This window comes from Anas acuta, chromosome 3 (genome assembly GCF_963932015.1).
Source record: "Anas acuta chromosome 3, bAnaAcu1.1, whole genome shotgun sequence".
NCBI classification, from domain to species: domain Eukaryota; kingdom Metazoa; phylum Chordata; class Aves; order Anseriformes; family Anatidae; genus Anas; species Anas acuta.
In genome coordinates, this window is record NC_088981.1 from 34,086,989 (window position 1) to 34,107,411 (window position 20,423).

The 20,423-nt window shown below is 35.9% G+C and overlaps 1 protein-coding gene across 1 annotated transcript in view; it reads right to left on the minus strand.

Annotated features, from left to right (window-relative positions):
• Nucleotides 1-19,470, minus strand: part of BTBD9 (BTB domain containing 9) — a 124,872-nt gene extending 105,402 nt beyond the window's left edge. The window contains exons 1-7 of the mRNA XM_068676573.1: nucleotides 19,318-19,470; nucleotides 17,647-17,799; nucleotides 11,460-11,670; nucleotides 9,954-10,317; nucleotides 7,960-8,224; nucleotides 5,459-5,678; nucleotides 1,798-1,917 (exon numbers count right to left, since the gene is read on the minus strand). Of these exons, the coding sequence (XP_068532674.1) occupies nucleotides 1,798-1,917; nucleotides 5,459-5,678; nucleotides 7,960-8,224; nucleotides 9,954-10,317; nucleotides 11,460-11,670; nucleotides 17,647-17,728 (1,262 nt within the window). The 5' untranslated portion in view covers nucleotides 17,729-17,799; nucleotides 19,318-19,470. The remainder of the gene's footprint in view (nucleotides 1-1,797; nucleotides 1,918-5,458; nucleotides 5,679-7,959; nucleotides 8,225-9,953; nucleotides 10,318-11,459; nucleotides 11,671-17,646; nucleotides 17,800-19,317) is intronic.
• Nucleotides 19,471-20,423: the final 953 nt, after the last annotated feature.

The following is a 20,423-nucleotide window of genomic DNA, read 5'->3' on the forward strand; positions in this document are numbered from 1 at the left end:
CATTTTCTGCCTAATGAAATGCTTGAAGAGCTCCTTAAAACTCAGGTGAACACATTAATTCAGCTCTTGACAGCTCTCACCTTGCATAACTAATACTTATATGAAAGATGACTCAAAAAGGAAACTAATGTTGCCTAGCATTTCAGGGCTAATATCCTCTTTTTAATCTATGTTGGAACAATTGCCCTAGTGTAGCAGACAAAAACACACTGTCCTTCAACAACACCTACAGAACCTGACACATTCCACTCCCTTGTTTTGAAAAACAGTGTGTATGTTAAAACCACAGTCAATAAACTTAGTTCTCCAGTTCTCCCTTACTCCTCAAAAAGTCATCCTATACAGTGATACTATAAAGAACTCTGCTTTATGACAAGCAGACAAACTAATGTTGAAATAGAAAAATCAATTTTGGACAAGTCTTTGGATGAAGTCATAGAATGGCTGTCCTTTTGAAAGAAGATTAAGAAAAGTCCTGCCACACCACCTTAGATCTCTTCAAATTTTGTTAACATGATGGAATCAAAAATCACTGTCCTGAGTAACAAGCTGTCCACTTTGTACTAAGCTAAGGTCACAAGAAAAACAAAACCAGACAAAACAAAACACACCTATAAACTCCATGAGGCATTTCATTATTGATGGATGATTTAACAGAGACACCTTTAAGCAAGACTTATCAGACAGAGATACAGAGGACAGCTGCAATCTCAGAGTGAGAAAACAGTAAAACAAGAATCATAGAGCTTGCAGGGAAGAAGTGAAGATGCATTTGCCTGCATCAGGAAAAATAAATTTGAAGCCAGTTACATTTAGTATGAGATTACTAAAGCAACAGGGAAGCTGAGAAAAAGTTACCTGAGAAGGGGGCACACAAACGACCCACTAGAATTTTACCACATACACTACAACAGTTTGTCTGCAATTCCATGTTGCAGAGCAGTGAAGGATCAGAGCAAGAGGCCACTCTTTGAGGGAAAAAAAAAAAAAAAAAGAAAGTGCTTCCCTTCCTTGGTGATTCCATTAATTGCTAAATGATTAAGACATCTGTGTCTACAGACTAATCACTACAACACTGGGTCTATGATACAAAGCACAGTGATCATAAGATCTCTGGAATCTACAGATTACGGTTTCTCTGTTAACAAGTTCAATACAATTTTTGGATAGGAGAGCTTCAGTGTGATCACAAGCTTTTTCCAGAATTACCAGCACCTCCAACAAAAAGACATCATCACCTCAATAACGATTAAGCCCACCTAGCTTCTTTGTTTTACACATATCGTTGCTCAAACCTCCTTAATCTTAACTCTCCTCTTTCTCGCTTTCATAACTTTCATACTCTTTCAGTGCAACAACAGAAAACATGTAAAATATAGAAAATACATTTCCAAGTTGTATAGCAAGTATTTAAAAACATTTAAAAAAATCGGTAGTAAACATCATTTCTTGACTGCCAAGTCAAAAAAAAACATCACTGTTGTCAGAATGCAGCTGCAAGAGGAAGAGAGTATGACTCAAAATAATAATTAAAAAAAGAAGAGAGTAAAAAGAAAAAATTGATACAAGGCCAGAGGTAGAAGAATCATAGTTTTCAAAACAGGATGCCTGTAATTTATCAACTATTTATATTAAAAAGCAAGACAGACAAGTGTTGGGATTTTTTTTGACAGCTTATGAAAGTTGTGTATACCATACACCATCAGAAATACATAATATAGCAGCAAAATCCAGCAACTTATTCTGCTGTCTACATTATTGAATGACAGCCATGCAATGTTACATTGATGAACTAACCTGCAGACACGGGCAGGAAAATACAGGCTCTGCCAGGACCGACAGAGGTATTTAGAGTGATCGATAACTCGAATCCAGTCTAACTCGTCCATGGACACTTCAATGTAGTAGGAATAAGACCTTTGGATTGTCAGGAGAAAAAAAAAAATAATGGTTACAATACAAGCAGTCACATATTAGGTATTAACTTCTACAATTTCTTCTCGATTTTTAATTGTGCTGAAAAGAAGGTTTACCCACAGTCCCGTGTCTAAAGTCTCTAAGAAAGATTCCTATTCCAAACTAGCTTTGAAAATAAATTCACATGCAGTTATATTTAGAGCTGTTTTCACAATGACTTAAAACATCCCAACATCCACAGTCTGCTGTAATCAAATAAGACCTTCACCTCTCAAAAAATGCAATCAAAACTTTCAAATTCAGTCATGTTTAGCCATAAAATACTAATTTGTATTCTTTTTTCACAGAATAAATCTAAAACACCAGTGATGAAGGTATTTCTATTGCCATATGAATGAAGAAAATCCAAAAAGATTTAGCAAATTGAAATGTTTTCCTTTAAGAGGACTTTGTGGCATAATCTTTTTCTCACTCAAGCTCTTCTTGACCATTTTTGACCATCCCAGCTGTTTATGATACATTGTTAAGCCAGTGATGCATCACTTATACACCCCAAAATTACTTCATCAAAAATAAAAACAAAAAATATCTACAACACAATGTGTGTTCCTCTTGTTTTAATTTACTTTCAATTACTAATCTTCCCCCCCTTCCCCATGGGGGCTTAGAGTGGTGGATGCCTCACATGTTATGTTTTAAACTCTCCTCTAGATAACATTTAGTTTCAATTTATGCACCTAGAAAGGTCTTTAAGATGTCAATTCATAATCAGCTTTCACATCCATAGTAATCAGATGCGTAATACTCGTAACCCATATAAACACACTGTGTTTCAGCAACATGATTATTACCAGCCTGTGTATACTTGACCAAACTAGGTTTCAGCATTTCAGAGTTTGAGCAGTGAGATCAATGTACATTTGTAACCAATATACAAAATTTCTTTCTTTTTTTTTTTTTTTTTTGGGGGGGGGGGGGGGGGAAGTCAAGGTTCTAAGCAAACAAAAATTATCTAAAAAATGCCTTATCTTTTCTTAAAGATGGCTATTTTTTTTGCAGATAATTTGTACAGCTAGTCTCCTTTGCACTTTTATATCTAAGATTCATCTGTTAATAACACCTCTAAATTATAGATGCAAAACACACAAGCATGTATTCATTTTTATTACGAATGTACACTATATAAAGATACCCAATAGGCTAAAGCTTCACAGAGACAGTTGAAGTTAATGAGTAGTTTAAAAAGATGTTCAACAAGAAGCCACAGTAAACTTGTACAGTTGCTAAAACATCTCCTCAGAAAGGATATTTATGTATCCCATGAGAAAGATGTAGATGAGAGGCTGGCAATTCTCAAAAGAATAATATAGGTTGGAAGGGATCTCTAGAACTGTTCCCAGCCCTACAGTCAAAGCAATGCCAAACAGCGTGGGTTACTTACAGTCTTGGCTGGTTAATTTCTGCATACATGTAAGGACTGACATCCAGAACTTCTCTGTGCAAACACTTCCCAAGTTTAACCACCCTCATTATGATTTTTTTTCCTAATGTTTAATAGGAATTTCCCTCACTGCTGCTTGTGTCCACTGCCTTTTCTCAGTACACAGTTGTAAGAAGAGCCTAGCCCTATATTCCTATATTAAAAAGGTGAAGACAGCAATAACATCCCTCCTCTTCTTCTCAAAATGGAAGTTCTCTCAGGATCTCCTTGTACATCACATGCTCAAACCCTTATCATCTTGGTGCCCTTCTGCTGGACTCACTCCAGTGTATTAACAATATACTGGACACAGCCCACAATTGGACACAGTACTATAAATGCTTCCTTTTGCATTTATCTTAAGACAGTTGAGCTACTGGAAGAAAACAACAAACAAACAAAAAAGACAATTCAGGTATCCTACCTAATAAGAAGCAAGAGAAAGCCCAATAAGACATTTACCACAGGAAAAAAAAAAAACAAAAACAAAAAACAAACAACCACACAGGATAACAAAAACTAGATACTAAATCAGTAAACCACTGTAGCCTCAGTATTTTATGAAGACAAAAAGAGGTTCATCTTGTCCAATTCTGCCACCAACAATGGTTTGCTCTACAAAGTTCAGAGGTGTCATGTGACACTAAGCAGCAGGGAAAAAAAACAAAAAAAGCCACCCTTCATAAGTTTTCCAAAGGCCTTTTCCACCCTGAGTTTTTTATCAGCTGCTGGCTGATATATGCCTTGCAGACGAGGGGCATCTTACCAGTTACAAGCTCTCTGAAAATTGCAAGAGAACTACTCATTATTAATAGCTCTAATATTTTTTTAAATTTTATTAAATACTTGGTTTTCTTAGTTGATCTTCTGTGACAAATAGTTTAATATTGTGTGAAGTTGTACCTTGGGCCTTTGAAAGTTCAATTTTCAGTCTTTCCAAAAGGAAAAGAGAAGTGCAAGTTTCAGCTGAACTGAATCAGAACTTCAAAAAAATAAATCGCTGTAAGTTAATGCAGGTTGTTTTGAATAATTAATAACTGTAATTCATATTTTAAATAAATTTTAATTTACAAAAAAAGTAAAAATAAAAATCTGTAGAGTGCCTCTTGTTCTAAAATAACACAGCTTAGTTAAGAAAACAAAATATAACTGTTTTGCAATTCTAAACTGTTAATTTGAAATTACAAAAAAAATCAAACTCTTATCAGAAAGGTGGTAAAGTATAAATAGTTTTGGCTTTTGTTTTCATTTAAATAGAAAACTGCTTATAAATGCCTGCATGAGATGTCTTCTAAATTGCAAAATTTTTGTGATGGCATGTTATAAAAATGAATATATTACTTTTGTGAGATAAAAACAGCCTTGAAATATTCTTTTTGCTACTTAAACAGTCATTCATTTGTTGAAGTACACATAATTTGATCTTTCATGCGTCCCATAATAATCTAAAGAAGCTGAGCATAAATTGGCTAAGGCGTTCATGATAATTCATACTTCACCAGTCCCACTACAAAGTGGCTTTTCCTAACTACTGCAGTTAGCAGGCAAATCCTATTCTAAATAATTTTTTATTCTCTGATTTATTGTTGAAAATATGGTATTTCTTAACAATTTTGATATTGAAAAACTTTAAACAAACATTCTTTTAGTGTCTAGGACATAATATCTGAAAATATTCTGCAAAAGAATTAGAGTTAAGTGGCATGAATTAGAGCAAGTGGATATTAAATGGCAAATAGAAAAGCAAATTAAAGCTGTTAATTAAAGTATTATTAATTAAAACTATTTAAACAATGTAAGCTTCCAATAGTGATATAAAATATTTAATGAGAACACACTGAAGTATTACGAGACACTTTAGTCTCGCAAAATAAAGTCTGTAGTGTAACTAAAACTCTATTTAAAAAACAGCCTTTTCAAATAAAACCTGTCACTGCCATCTCCAACACTGTATCATGCTGTTTCTATAAAACATTTATGAATAATTTGCATTTATGTGTTATCACAAAAAAAAAAAATAAAATGCATCGCCTTCCTTTTTTATGTTAGCTTGGCACCTACCGACTATCTCTGTCCCACAGCAGTATTCGTATGTGGTTGATTATTGATGGCTGGCCTAGTTTAATTTCAATACCAGAACGGCAGTCATCATCGATTGGGTGTCGAGAAAAGCCATGATCCAAGTCATAGTTCTGAGTGTCCCCATCTAATAAAGCAGACTTCAGCTCCCCTTTTACAACCTGGGCTCCATACTTCATTGTTGCGATATTTTCTCCTGGTACTAAGAAGAAACAGAAATAACTGCTTAGTACTTATACTCTCATCATGTAAATCAGATCTTCTGAACATCAACTGTATTAGGTCAGAACGAAGATTTATTGCCCGTATCGTTTCTCCAATGGTGGCTACAAACACATGCTCAAGGAAAGAAGAAAAAAACAGAGCCAGTGCAAAGTAATACCTCCCCTGTAAATCCATTGCTTCCAGCACTTCACAGCTCAGTTTCCAGCCAATAATAGTATATTTCACAAATTATTTTCACTGCCTTAATAAAAGCTGTTCTATTTTACAATCCTATAACATAGAATTATGACCACAAGGTAATTATGCATTTTGAAAACACATTTTAGAATTTTTTGTTCTTCCATTTCATCTGATGCCACCTAGTCCTTGCATGGTAAAAGTAGTGATCATTTACTACTACATAGTCCCTATATGCTTAGTGCCTTTCATGATTTTATAGAATTCTTGCATGCCTTCCTTAGTCAACTGTCATTTTCCTTCTGGTTTGAAATTTTTGGTCTATTTAGTTTCTCTCATAGTAAGCCTTTCATTATACCTCTCATCACATTTGATCCCTTTTTGGATCCCCTTCTCTCTCTCTTTTTTTTTTTTTTTTGTTGGGGGAAGGGGAGAAGAAGAAAGGAAGAGAGAAGGGGGAAAAGGAAACTAAAACCACATTAAAGACATGGTGGAGGAATTATGAATGTGCAGAGAGGTATAGCTGATGGAATATGCAGAGTGGTATATAGAGTATATCTCAAGCTATTTTGATATCTATACAAGCTCCCAGTACTCCGCAAAGCTAAATGAACCTGACCAAAAGACTAGTGAAGTTTATGTGAAATTTCCTACTGGCTTCTTAGGCTTTGAACTAACACATTAAAGCAAGCCTTTTATGCCTGCATTTCGGAGTAATAAACATGTTTATCCTAGAAACAAATCTCCCATCAAGACAACTGGGGATAACAATCCCTAACTTTACTACAAAACACCACACTGATGAACCACCCTGTTAAAAAGATATTGTTAACACTTTTGTTTCAGGACAGAACCTGGAAACCAGGATCTCAATGTTAAAAAATTAAATAAATGAAACTCTGCCCTGAACTTGAAGCACATTGGGAAGAGAAGTATGAATTCTAACAGAACATTATTTCTGTTATCTAAAGAACAGGATTTGAGGTGATAAAACTTTAACTGTATTTTATTACTACTACATAAAAACATCAAATGCACTAATATACAACTATGAAATTGCAAGTAACCATCAATGTTTCTGCAAACACAAAGTCCCAAGAGTTTGAACTAGTATTAAAACAACATAGAAATTCAATTCTTTATAAAGCTGTGATTTTGACAAAGCTAGAAATTCTGAGATTAGGAACACGTTATTGAGATGTAAGGAAGCAGAAAAAGAAGTCAGGAGACACCATTTAACGTTATAAAATGTATCTAATAGACTGTCAACAGAACGTCCCATATCATAGGATTTTTACAGTATCCTAATATTAACCCAGATTTTTAAATATTAATATCTAACTTATAAGGGAAGATGCAGTGCTAAAAAATCAGTTCTCTTTTTCAGGGCTCATCCTGAATGACTGACAGACTACAGTGCAGGCTGTCAAAGCATATTTAATGTTATTCTTTGCTGTGGGACAAATACTTTCTATACATCCCATGTTGTATGCAAAGTAACAGTACTTTTAAAAAGCTCAGCATCATATATTCCTGTTGAATTAATAGACAGCACGGATAAGAAGTCAAACAGAAGGCTTCTCATGCTTTTTATACTTCCCTTACACAATTTGGAAGACCTTTTTAGATTATTTGGGCAAATACATAAAAAATAACAGAAAAATCAAAAACACTGGAGAAAAGATGTATGAAAATTTTAATGACCTAGAAAACAAGTCAGCATCAACATAAAATCATTGAAATTCCATATAGCCCACAGCCAAAGCATTCTTGTTTATTGTTTTTGCAAAGGATTTTCTATTAAAATACTATTTCCTCAAGGAAAATACATTTTTATAACAATGTACATGTTTCAGCAATACCCAAGGCAAAAAAAAAAAAAGAAAATATGCTGACTGATGTTATTTCCTATTTGAGGAACAACAAAGTCAAGAATGTTACATAACAAGACATTTCATTATGCAAGCCTTTTAAAAACATACAGCAATAGGCAAAAGCTCAAAGAACACATTAACCACATCATCCAGACAACTATAGTCCATCAATCACTAAATAAGAGAGAAGAAAAAAAAGATGCTTACTTAACATGCCCCTGTAGTTGAGGTCCATGTCCCGACTCTCAGAACGAATCTTAATGGCATCTAGGATGGCATCTGGTGACAACAGCCCAGAAGGTCTTACAACATTTAGCAGTTCTGTTAGACTCATTAGTGGCAAACGCACGGCTTGCATAATTTCAGCATGGTTTTCCTTGGGGTTATGTTTACACCAATTCATCAAGGCTTGGAAAATATCCTTCTCAGGAGCTGCAAAAGAGTCCCTCAATACAATACTTAGAAGAGCAGCCTGGAAAAGAAATCAAACAAAAAAAACAGCTGTATTTTAAGATACTTTATTTATTTCTTTTTTAAATTTAATGGATCATTTATCTTGTACTTATTAAAAAGGCATGACTACTTGAAACAATAAGCCGACAGTAGAACCAAAAGTCCCTAAAAATTCCTGAATTTGAATCTTGTTTATCAGATTCAAAATACACAAACACACAGACACAAAAACATTTTATTAGTCTATAGTAACTGCACTAACAGAACTCCTCCACTAGACTTAATCTTCAGTTTCAGTACTGCATTTATGGCTTGTTTTAGTTTCTTATGTATATATTAAGAAATAATACTAATCCACTATGAGAAATAAGACAAAGGAAAAACTATTCAAATCAATTTTATTCCAACTTATATTAAATTATATACCTTAATTTAAGATAATTAGGAATATAAGAACTCATTCGGGGGTTTACTAGTATGGTTCAAAGCATTCCTTTAAGCTTAGGCTGACTAAGGTAACAGATGCAAAAAATCAGCTGTGGCTTGGAGTCACCTTTTTAAACTATTTTAACTACCTGAGCATTTTTTTTTCCCTGCCCCTCTCTCCTGGGACCAACTTGGTATCATCAAGTAAAAACCTGACTGACCCTTATTCATACAAATAACCAACAAATAGTATAACAAGAACAAAAAGAACTGAATGGTTTTTGATTTTCATTTAGCAAGCACAATAATAAGGAATCTGCCTCAGAAAAGGACAAGTCTCTCTTACATGCCAGGATTGGCTGTGATAAAGATTTTAGAAAGTACATGTTTCCTAATGAATGAACTCTGCTTTTTTTTTTTTTTTTTTAATTGAAAATATGCTCTCAGAGCTCAGATTTAATAAACTGCATGTGACAGAATACAGCAGGGGAAATGTATCTTTTCCCTACACAGCTAGTAAGTTAGTCAGCAGAGCAGAATGTCTTGTACTTGTTCAGGGAACAGACCCATCACAGCTTTTCCACTAATACTTATAACACTTTCTTCTTTTTAAAAATAAAATTAAACTATCATTCATTCAAGATGCTCTGCTGCTTCACCACTTGAAAACACTTTACCACTATTATATCCAGCTCAAAGGCCATTCCAGAGCAAGTGGAAAAATTCAGTAGCATAGGATCACCTGACTCCAGAAAATATTTATGCATCTAACAAGAATAAATACAACATATAAAAAACAACAGCAAAACCCACACCCTACAACACCATCATATTACATGATATCAGAACTTGACAATGATAAATCATACCAACCCCCATGAAACTCTAGCTTACACTGTAGGAAATCACCCATCACAGAGACTGCCTGTATCAAGAAATTAACAGAATGGAATACCTTCTGCTATCTTATCTTTACTTAATAACCATGAGGTTATTCAGAAACCAAGTGATACTACTTCAAGGACTGATTAAAACCAAGAAGATAAGATTAAGTTACCTGTTCCCACTTAGTAAAATATTCTCATATTTAGCTATACTGACTCATCAGAATTAAATACCTAAAAAGTTCAGAAAAGGTCACCAGGATTTTCACCTCACCTTGCCTTGAATACTTCCAACTGCTTCAATTTCACTAGTATAACGTGTCACCTGTTATCAAACCTATAAGCTTGTATTTTATACCCCCATTAGTATTTTATCATGAAGTATATACAGATAAAATTAACATTCCTGGGAAAAAAAAATACAAACAGAAGATATACCTTAGAAAGTGACAGGAAGCCTTCACTGGAGAGCACCTCCTGGGCATTTCTATCCATGAACATACAGCACATAAAAGTTAGTTTTGGTAGAGAATAAAGACTGGCAACATCAAACGTCATACAGACATTCTGAATATTAAGTATGGTGCAAAGATACTCAGATGTGGAATCTTCCAGTTCTGGAAACCCATATTTATGTGCCAGGCTTAGGAAGTCTAGGAGAACTTCCTCTTTCTCATCTCGTAGTGTAGCACGACCAGTGTAAATATACTTCAACAGCATGGTAAATGCTTCTGCAGTGGTGTCCTGAAGAGGAATTTCTGCTTCAGGCTGAGATTCTCTCATTCCACCATACAATAATGCTCTATAAGAAAGATAAAATTTGAGAAACTTATATCCTGATAATATCTGCATGACTAACAAAGAAAAAAAAAAGCAGATAAAAATAGAAAGAGAAAGAAAATGACAAGTTACAACAGAGGGGATGGAATGGAGATGCACTTTAAGAAACTACAAAAGAAAAAGCCTTATGCTTGGCATTTAAAGCACAGTTCTACTCTGAAAGCAGCTGCACAGGAAAAGAATAATAGTCTAATGCATCATGCTTTTATCCTAAAGAACACTTGCTCCATCTCTGTTTTGAGCAATAGTTCACAAAGCAGAAATTCAGATACCATTTAGCTAGAACTATTTTGTTGCAGATTTGTTTTTTTAATATAGTGCTATCAGTGTTAAAGAAAAAAAATGCAGAAAAAACAAGTGAAACAATGAGTTCATCACCATAAAAACATTGACAGATTACAGTAAGGAATAAAGGATCAAAAATCCTAACATTTGCTAAAACCAACACGTCAACCTTGATGATGTCCTGAATCTTGAGAAAAATAAAAAAATAATAAAAAAAATGTGGGTATGCTGAATTGTTTTAAGTGTGATACACAGTTTGAAAACAATTTGCATTCAGTCTTGGTTTAGTTATTAACTTATCCCTCTGACAAAACTAACAGGAAAAAGATCATCAGGAAGTGAATCTAATTCCATTTAGATTGAAAAATGCCCAGCTCTTTAAAAAAGCTGGTTTAGTACTATTCCTAGTTTACAAATAAATATTCTAACCTGAATCAACCAGACCTTTTTACATACTTAATTTAAATGTGTCAAAAGTAAACTTTCTAATTAATGTATTTCACAGAAGCATGCTATCCATGCTCTGAGAAATCAAAACAATTTTACCGTAGAATTTTCTGTTCCAGAAGTTACCTTTCTCTTGAATTTGTGAAAATAACTTCAAAGTCCAATTTAATGAAGGTCAAAAGAATAACATCATGACATGGTATTTATCTTTTTATATCTGGACACAATGATTTGAAGTGCTTGGAAACATTCACAGAGAAAAGGTCACACTCAATGGACAGATGATTACACGCTGAAAAGTTCATAGAGAAACAATGTTTATCTTATCTGCATGAAAATTTCCTGCGAGCCTGCCAAAAAGCTGTACTTCACCTGAAATAATGGCACCTAGCAGCCAGGATCACTCTGTGTGCTGGAAAACGTTTCTTTTCCACTATAAAGGTAACGTCGCTATATTCTTCCCCATTCATCAGAGCACCGATATGCTCTGACAGAATGTGAACATGGTCAATCTCACCCACAGCTGTGTAAGGACGAAGTGGATGGCTGTTACTCATCTTTGAAGGATGGGGATATTGGTAGCCTGAAGAGAAAAAGAAAACAACTAGGAGTATAAAGAGCACAAATATTTAGAAATGGCAAAGACCAAGCTGCAATTATGAAAAAGTGTAAGTTCCCATATACTACAATGAAAATCAAACAAAGAGGTTTTCAATTGAAGTTAATTTATGACAGGACTTAGTGCAGATTGAATCAACAATTCTGTTCATAAAAAAAAAAAAAAATATTTCAGAGAATTCCATCACCTTGCTCTTTTGTCAAGCCATTTACTTAAAAAAAACTTCCAAAAATGAATTAAAAATTAATTTAAGTAAAAATTAAACAATTTTAATTACAATTACCATTAGAAACCATTTTTTGTCTGAATTAAAATGCACATAATTAAAGAGAAATAAATTATTTGACCAATTAAGCTTAGTCTTAACACTGAAGTGTCTACTAAAATCAGTGAGTTTATAATAAGTAAAATTTATAAACCAGCAGTGTTTATAACCCATTATTGCAGAACTGGGAGAAAATGAAGAATTCAGGATAACTTGTAACTATTAACGGATGAAGTCTGTCAAAAAGCAAAGCTTTACAATGTACGTTTTTCTTATTCTTTCTACTCAGTTTTCTTGATGCCTTCTTGATCTCTTAAAGAAAATTAAACCAATTAAACCTCAAATACCTCTCAGTTATAAATGTAGGAAACTTTACTAATTAATAAAACAACACAATTCTATGGAATTATTTTGCTGCTACTTAAATCACAAGAGATTTTAGTCTTGATGTTATTTTTGGCTTATTTCTGCAACCTTTCTGCAGGCTTTCCACAGACTCAATGGTAAGAGTATCCACAGGAGAATTTAGGTCTTAAATCAGCTTCTATTGTTATACCTCAGATTCCTTTTAAATAAAAAGGTTAGCTGTTTCAGGTAATAACCACCTGTATTTTCAGTGACACTTTCTTTGCTCCAGTGACTGACCACTTTTCAAAATGGGCATATGCTTAGTGCTGAAGAAAGACGGTGTGCAGGAAAATGAAACCATACCCTGAACACACGCATTAAGTGAAAAATTCATGACAGGAATGCATTTTTAGCTGTATTTTAAAAGTATAATTAGAAAATACACATCTATTCCAGTCACTCCTATGGAAGGAGGAAAGGAAAATAGATGTATATAGGGTTAAATATTATTTGCACTTCCATAACACCTGGGAACACCTAACCCAAAATCAAGATACCATGGAAACACCATCCCGAAGAGCTCTAAACTAAACCAGAAAAAGCAGTAGAAAGTCAGACTGGAGAAAAATACAGCATACTAAATAGCTGATACAGATGACAGCCAGAGTGGGAGCAGACCTCAGCTTTCCTCAGGCTCACTCTGCAATTTGAAGCTGTACGCCCATGGAGACATCACAGAGCAAAAACCAGCACTGCACCTGAGAAGCCATCTAACCATGATAACACAACAACACTGCAGTAAGTTACTCTGCTATCTGACATACAAGTAAATTAGGTGGGATTTTTTAATTGTTTTGTGTGTTTGTTTTTTCTCCTGTCATAACAACAGATTGTCTGTACTGGTTTGCACTGATTTGCACTGGTTAAATTAGCTAAGGCAACACTGTAATGAACGCATTTACACAACAGATCCACTTCCAGCAATGTTTGCTTGTATCAAGCAAGATTAATTTAATTCACATCAATCGAGCTGCAACTAGCAACAGCCTTTATCACAACATAATTATGTGAGAGTTTAGAGACTACACTGAAATTTAAATGCCCTCAAAATGTAAAACCTTTTACTACAATAAAGGAGCAAACAAAAGAATACATTTGCTACTCAGTTGCAAATCTAAAGCCTCCATAGTCCTTCAAGACTTCTGTACCTTACAAGTCTGTAATTGCTCCTTCTTGATCTTCATTGTTATGCACAATAGCCAGGCAATCCAATTACATGCAAGTTACATGCACATTATCAAGCAAAACGTACTCTCTCTCTTTTGCTAGTTCCACTTCTGATTAATTAGGGAAATTCATTTAAGACACTTAAGGTACATTTGGGTTTTAAAATCTATTTTACTTCCGCTTACTCTACAGTCTAATTTCTTGCTGTCTTCATTCACCTTTTTTTTTCTGTAAAATTAAGACCAGATACTGTCTGAGAGACTACAAAAAATAAAGGAAAACCATTAGTTGCACACTAACTTTGCCTGCTGTAGCTGTGGATGTTGTCATGTGCCAAAAGGGTGAAAAGTTCAAGGGAACTGTTCCCATTTCAGGTAAACAAATAAATAAAATCAAAAGAACACTTCTCTCCCAAGAGTATATAACCCTACCTCTAAACAAAAATACACAAGAATAAGTGCGCCAAGTCTGAACCAGGGACACTTGCTAATAATCCCACGATGACAGTCTTTACGAACACTGAGACCTGGGACTAGATCAAGCGATGAAAGCAGAAATTGAGAAGTCCCTTTGTGTCAGCTGCTAGACAAGTTTGTTTCACAGATGTTCAACACTCTCCAAATTGCTGGTACAATGTATTATTCTGAATTACTGGTCACTGGGAATATGGGACTCAAACAGTGGCTATGAGCCTCTGGCTGAGGAACCTTTCAAACGCTTGAGTGACCCAAACAGTTGAAAACTGGCAAGTCTATGAAAGCTGTGTACGTGACTTAGATGCTTTCAGTGGATAACACTAGTATGAGGAAGAATTCAAATTCATTTACTCGGCCTACTACAAATTTCTATTGCAAGTTTCACCTGCAAAACAAGCAGCACTGTGAGAGCAGTCATGTCTTCAAAATGTAGAACTAAATAGTACATGACTTCAGAGCTTCCCAGCCTGGATTACTTAGCGGTATTAATTCAGTCAACCCTTGAAGCCATCTGCACAATTCTCATTTGAGGAAGTAAATAGTAATATACTGGTTTGGTTGTGGCAAATTGCTATGAGCTCATCGCTTACCTGTAGAGCCAAATATTACAACCAGCAATTCAAAGTTTTGAATAGAATAAAAAAAGGCAGAAGCTGCCTGCAGCTTAGCAAAACCCTTTATGATGATCTCTCTGGTATCTTCTATAATCATTTACACCCCAATCAGAGAATTCAGGTATTGGCTCTTCCCAGTGGTCAAAGAAGAACATTTAACTAACTGCAGATAAAAGGCTAAGCCATTTACAAATGTCCTGCCAGCACCATAACCTATTTCCAGTAGCTATTAAAAGCTAATCAGATGCTTCAGGAATCAGCTGCTGCAGCTTTGTTCATGCCACAGAAATAAGTATAGCATTCTCCTCGGTAAATCAGAGGACCTATTAAAACTGCACCAATTTTAAATGGTGCCTGTGAAGTCAGTAAGGTATAACCTCTGCTATCCAAACACAAATGAAAGAGCCTCTTCTTGGTTGCCATCTTCAATAGTAAGCCAATGTAATAAATACTGGGCCACATTTTTCACAATGTTGTATGCAATATTATATACAGCGTGTCAAGGTTAGAAAAAACTATTTTCTTTTCAGTAAATGATCGGTAACATGTTATGGCATACAATAATGTGAGCTACAAAATGCAGCAACGAAAAAAAACACAGTGACTTCTTTACTAAACTACTCTTGAACCAGAACTGCGATAAAGATCAGCACTAAGTCACTTCCCTGCCCCATTTGGGCTGTTAGGAAAGACAGCCCTCTGCAACACAATGCTGCTTTCATTAAAGGAAGAAATGATTTTATAAAGCACAGAAAAGGGAATTTAAGAAATTGTCCGTGAATAAGTTGGAATTTCTTATTTTATATATAGTACAGTAAAGAAATATATGTAAGTAATATACCTACTGGAAGTTTATAGAAAAAATCTACAGAAAACAAAATAGAAAGTATATAGAAAAAATGACAGAATAAAAAGTGTTAAGAAATAAATCTGGATTATAAACACAGAGAAAATAATTATACCCCTGAAAAACAATTCCTTTATCACCTATACCTACATAATACAGTTCTTGTTGGAATTACACAAAGGGATTTTTTTTAAATATAAAACTCTTACACTGCTATTGTTTCTAGAAATAGGAATTGTGACAGTCCTGAGCTGATTCATTCCTTCATAAAGTACTCTGCTATGTTTTAACAAAATTCCAGGGAAGAAAAAAAAAAAAAAAAACAACACTATTTTAATCACAATTTCTACAAAATATTTTTGTTCTCAGTAGTTCAGGTGCAACAAACTAACATCTCAGGAAAAAGTTTGTTGTTTGTAAATATTTCAATATAGAGTGAGGAAAACACAAGTAAATACTTAGATACTGTCAGAACCCTTGCTACAGAAGCTCCTTTGTACTTCTGAATAACAGTAACAATGGTGACCCAGTGAAAAATGTAACAGAACGGGAAAAAAAAAGTTCTAAAAATAAAACTGTTCTAGTTGAAGGACACTATGGTTGGGAAGAATTCTAAGTTTGCTCATGTGAAGTGTTCACAAGCACCAAGAGTAAAACAAAGTTTTATGGTTTGATGCAAACCCATAAAACCCCGAAAGCCTGGTCACCATTTCCTTCAGCTTCACAACAGGTGAAAGGATTGATATGCAATAACGTTTAGCTACAACTGTTTGGGGGATTTTTTATTGTTTTTAATTTTAATCAAGACTTTAAAAAAAGAGAAGCATTGACATTTAGAATTTAGTTACAAATATCATTAATTTACTCTGTTCCATCAAGAAAAAAGCAATTCAGTACTGCAACACAAGCCAAATAATACATCAGAGGAAAATAGTATTTGTTTTCTAACATTAATTTTCCTAACTTTTAATCCTTTTACTTCTATATAATATTTCTAATAATATGAAAGTCTTTGTTCTACAGAGCTTTGGGATTGTCCATAAGAGAGTCAAGCTACCGTCTACAATATGAGGCACCAGAGAGAAAGTGCTGAAAGAACCTTGAAATGCTTTAAGGGGAAAAAAAAAAAAAGTAACTGCTTTTATATTAATGCCTCCCTAATTTAAAAAGAAAAAAAAAAAAAGTTTTACTCAAGATGATCTTTAAGGAGAAAGTCTTCCTCTAATTTTGAACACCATCAATTAACTGATTCTCAAATGTCCCCAATTTTCATGATTAGGCGTTTCATACACATAGCTCCGTGGTATTTCAGAGAAAGTCTTACTTGTATGTAACAGTCATAGTAACACAGAAAGAAAGAAAAAGAAAAAGTTAAAATTTGAGCTACAGCAATGCATTAGATCACATTGACTTATGCATGAACAGCTCCCAGTGATAACTGCTTCAAAGCACTGAGAAAAAAAAAAAAAAAGATGCTAACTAAATCAATATATCACACTAATGCTTTTACTGGAATTGCACAGTCTGTAGGAGACCTCCACAACGCATAGTCATTAAAAAAGTAAATTCTAACTTTAATCTAAAACCATCACCACCAACGAGCTTCTTGATGTCATATTAATAACTACCTCTGCATATCTGGGGAACTGATTGGCCCTATTTATCCAATATGCACAAATATAATAATACATGTATAATCCACGTGGCATGAATTCAGGGATACAAAATAAGAAAAAACAAGTACATGGAATTCTCATAACAGTTATCGCCAACCCTTCTGTTGTGAAAGAACTTTAAAAAAACAAAAACGACTGATGTTATCTCTATTTACCATGTAACTCAATGACAGCATTATAAATAAAAATTTAGTACCAAAAGTGTTGTGTCTTCAGACATACGTAAAGTTATGCAGTAGTCATCCGCAAGTATATTCCAGTTCTTAAGCATTGTAGTGCTAATGTTCTACATTCTGCTCAGAAAGGTATGCCTCTGACAGAACAGCAGGAATAAGTTTAGCTATGTACAAAGAACAATATACTAGGAATGGATGATTTATTAATACACATATGAAATCAATATTAATACACATGATGTGACAGTTAAAATAGCATGTAACTAAACCCTTAAACTAAAAATCTCAAGAAGATATATCAGTACACTTACCAGTAAATGTCTCTGAAGATCTACAGTGGACGTAGCCTGTTGGCAGATGACCAGCTTCCTGAAAATTAGGGTTCTTTGCCATTCTGAACTGATAGATTGAACACCAAGCCCATAGAAATGCTGTTCAGAAACATCCAGCTGAATACCATATTCCTGAAACAATGCATAAAATATATACCATTAAAAACAGGTGGCACGCAGCTACAGCAGAAGTCGATTGAAATGCACATTTCTCAGTTGAAAATTTTGTGGAAATAAATTTTAAGAATCCCTCCATCCTATGGGAAGTGTTCTAATAACATTATATCGTAACATTAGAATTATTTTTTTATAAGTCATCATTTGATTATTTTTTTTCTTTTAACTGTCACCAAAAAAAAAGGTAACAGTTGTCATTAATTTGTTCATTGTAAGGCACAAATATTTCACTAAGGCTCTTGCTGAAACATCAGCATCCCTGAGCGCAGAGTTCTACCATGTGGGTGTCCTAATTAAACTGCATCTTTACAAAGTGTATCATGCACGTTTCACTCCCTACACATCCAAACCTCTGTAAGTGGTCTTGCCTAGCCTAAGGTGGTGGGCGGGCTTGTGTTTTTTTTGTTTGCTTAGCTGGTGTTTTACACTATTTTAGGCAGTGGCAGATCCTTCTCCTGGGCAAGCTTTTATTCTTATAAACAGGAAAACAAAACCATAGAATGAGGAAATAAACAAATGAAGCCTGTATATTTCTGCAAACAAAAGCTGACACTGTAACCAAAAAAACTGTAAACAAAACTGACACAATGTTTTTATCTCAGCAGTATGAACTATTGCTGTTATTCTCACACCTGCCAGCAGGAAAGATGAACTGTATTTGAATTGCTAACTAGATGACACCTTGACCTATGAATTTTCACTTAGAAGACAGCAATCTTCTCTAAAGCGTGTTTAAGGGGAACGAGAGAGTAGAAGGAAAAAAGGTATTTTTAGGTAGTTCCTTGAACAGGAAAGTAACCACGCCTCCATCCAGCAAGTTGCAAATAGGTATGACAAAGAAGGTCTCCTATTTTTGGAGAATAACAAGGCTATGTACATATTTATTCCCATATGTATTGCGTATTATTGAAGTGGCTTGTATTGTCAAAACGTATTCAAGAGCAAATTATGAAAATTGGGGGGGTGTTAAAAACGTAAATATCCAGGCACAATCTCTGACAGAGCAGTACGCTTTGTGCACCTGAGTTACGGACTTGTCCGAAGGGCCATACAAACGCATCCGCGCTGAGGGAAGGCCCGGACTAAAGCCTAAAACCCGCACCACAACACGGAGCGACGCCAGCGCAGGGCTCTGGGCAGGCTCTGCGCAGAGCGGGTAACAGCCGGGTGGCCTCACTGCCTTTTAACGTGACAACGTGACAACAACCTCCCCGCCACGGGCACGGGCACGGCAGCGCCTGACCTGCCACAGGAGCCTGGCAGCACGACCCCGGCAACGCCGCGCCGCGATGCGCCGACCTCATTACCGGGAGCGGGGATAAAAAGCCAGAGCGGAGCCCTGGGAGGCGCGCGGCCGCCCGGCGAGCCACGGGCAGGCCCCGCTGGGGGCACGGCCCCGGCGCTCCGCACGCAGGAGGCGCCCCCGGGCCCGGCCCGGCCCCACCGCCCCCTTCCCCCCCCCCCGGGACTCACCGGCCCCGGTGCCGAGCGGCCTCCACCCCGCCGCCGTCGTGACGCCACCGGGCGCCTTGACGTCATTTAGCAACAGCCACCGGCCTCCTCCGTGCTGAGGCGGGGCCGCCCGCGGGGCGCATGCGCGGGGCTCGCCCGCCGCCGGGGCAGCGGGAGGGGCGCTGAGGAGACCCCCGGGCGCCTCAGGGCACGGGCAGCTCCGTCTTGGCTTTCATAGCTGACACCGCTGCTTTTAAATAGTTCACAATATGTCAAGAAGCAGTTGTTTGTTTGTTTGTTTTCTAATAAAAAATGTACCTTGCCCCCTTCATGCTATTTCTGCAATTACATTGGTTTTTGTGCTATCCTCTTTATTGTTTCATTATCTATTGCATTGTTTACACTGACACACACACATAAATTAAAACTCAAGGATCATCCCAAGATCAGCAGCCACATCTGAAGCAAGCTTTAAGTGCTAAGCAGAGAACCTCCGACACAGCCTCCTGCTTCCCATGGAGTTAGCACTGAACTACATGTGCACACCCTTTGACTTATTCACGCAACTTACAACCTATCCTGCTTTTAATTACCGGATTCCATACAGTTTTGTCAATAGTATTTCCAGTCACACCTGCACTTTGAACTGTAATGACACAACTCTGAGTGAAATACTTCATGTAGATAAACTATGAGCATGTAACTCCCAAGTTACACACTTGTAAAATGTAGGGATTTTCCTTGCCCAGACCTTTGTCACAAAGCTTTAGATGATATATCTGTATTGATTAAAATAAAACTCGTTTCAGACAATTTCACTTAGACTACTCTTAGCCTATTTTATTCTACTCACCATCTAAAGCAAGATTCCGGATGGTAAGGAAATGCAGTTAGCCCTTGTGCTTCAGGTGAGTTTTTCTTCTTCATCTTAAGTTCAACTTCATCTTAAGTTCCTATTTCAGCACACCAGCATAAGAAGGTACACACATGAGAAAGTTTAACCATCAGAACAGATGTAAGCTGCAGACAAGTGCATGCTTTGTCTCATCTCATTGCTGTAGCTCTCCTTCTCAGCAATATTCTCATCCAACTGGCTACTAACTTCAAAAGACACCTTATCATACTAA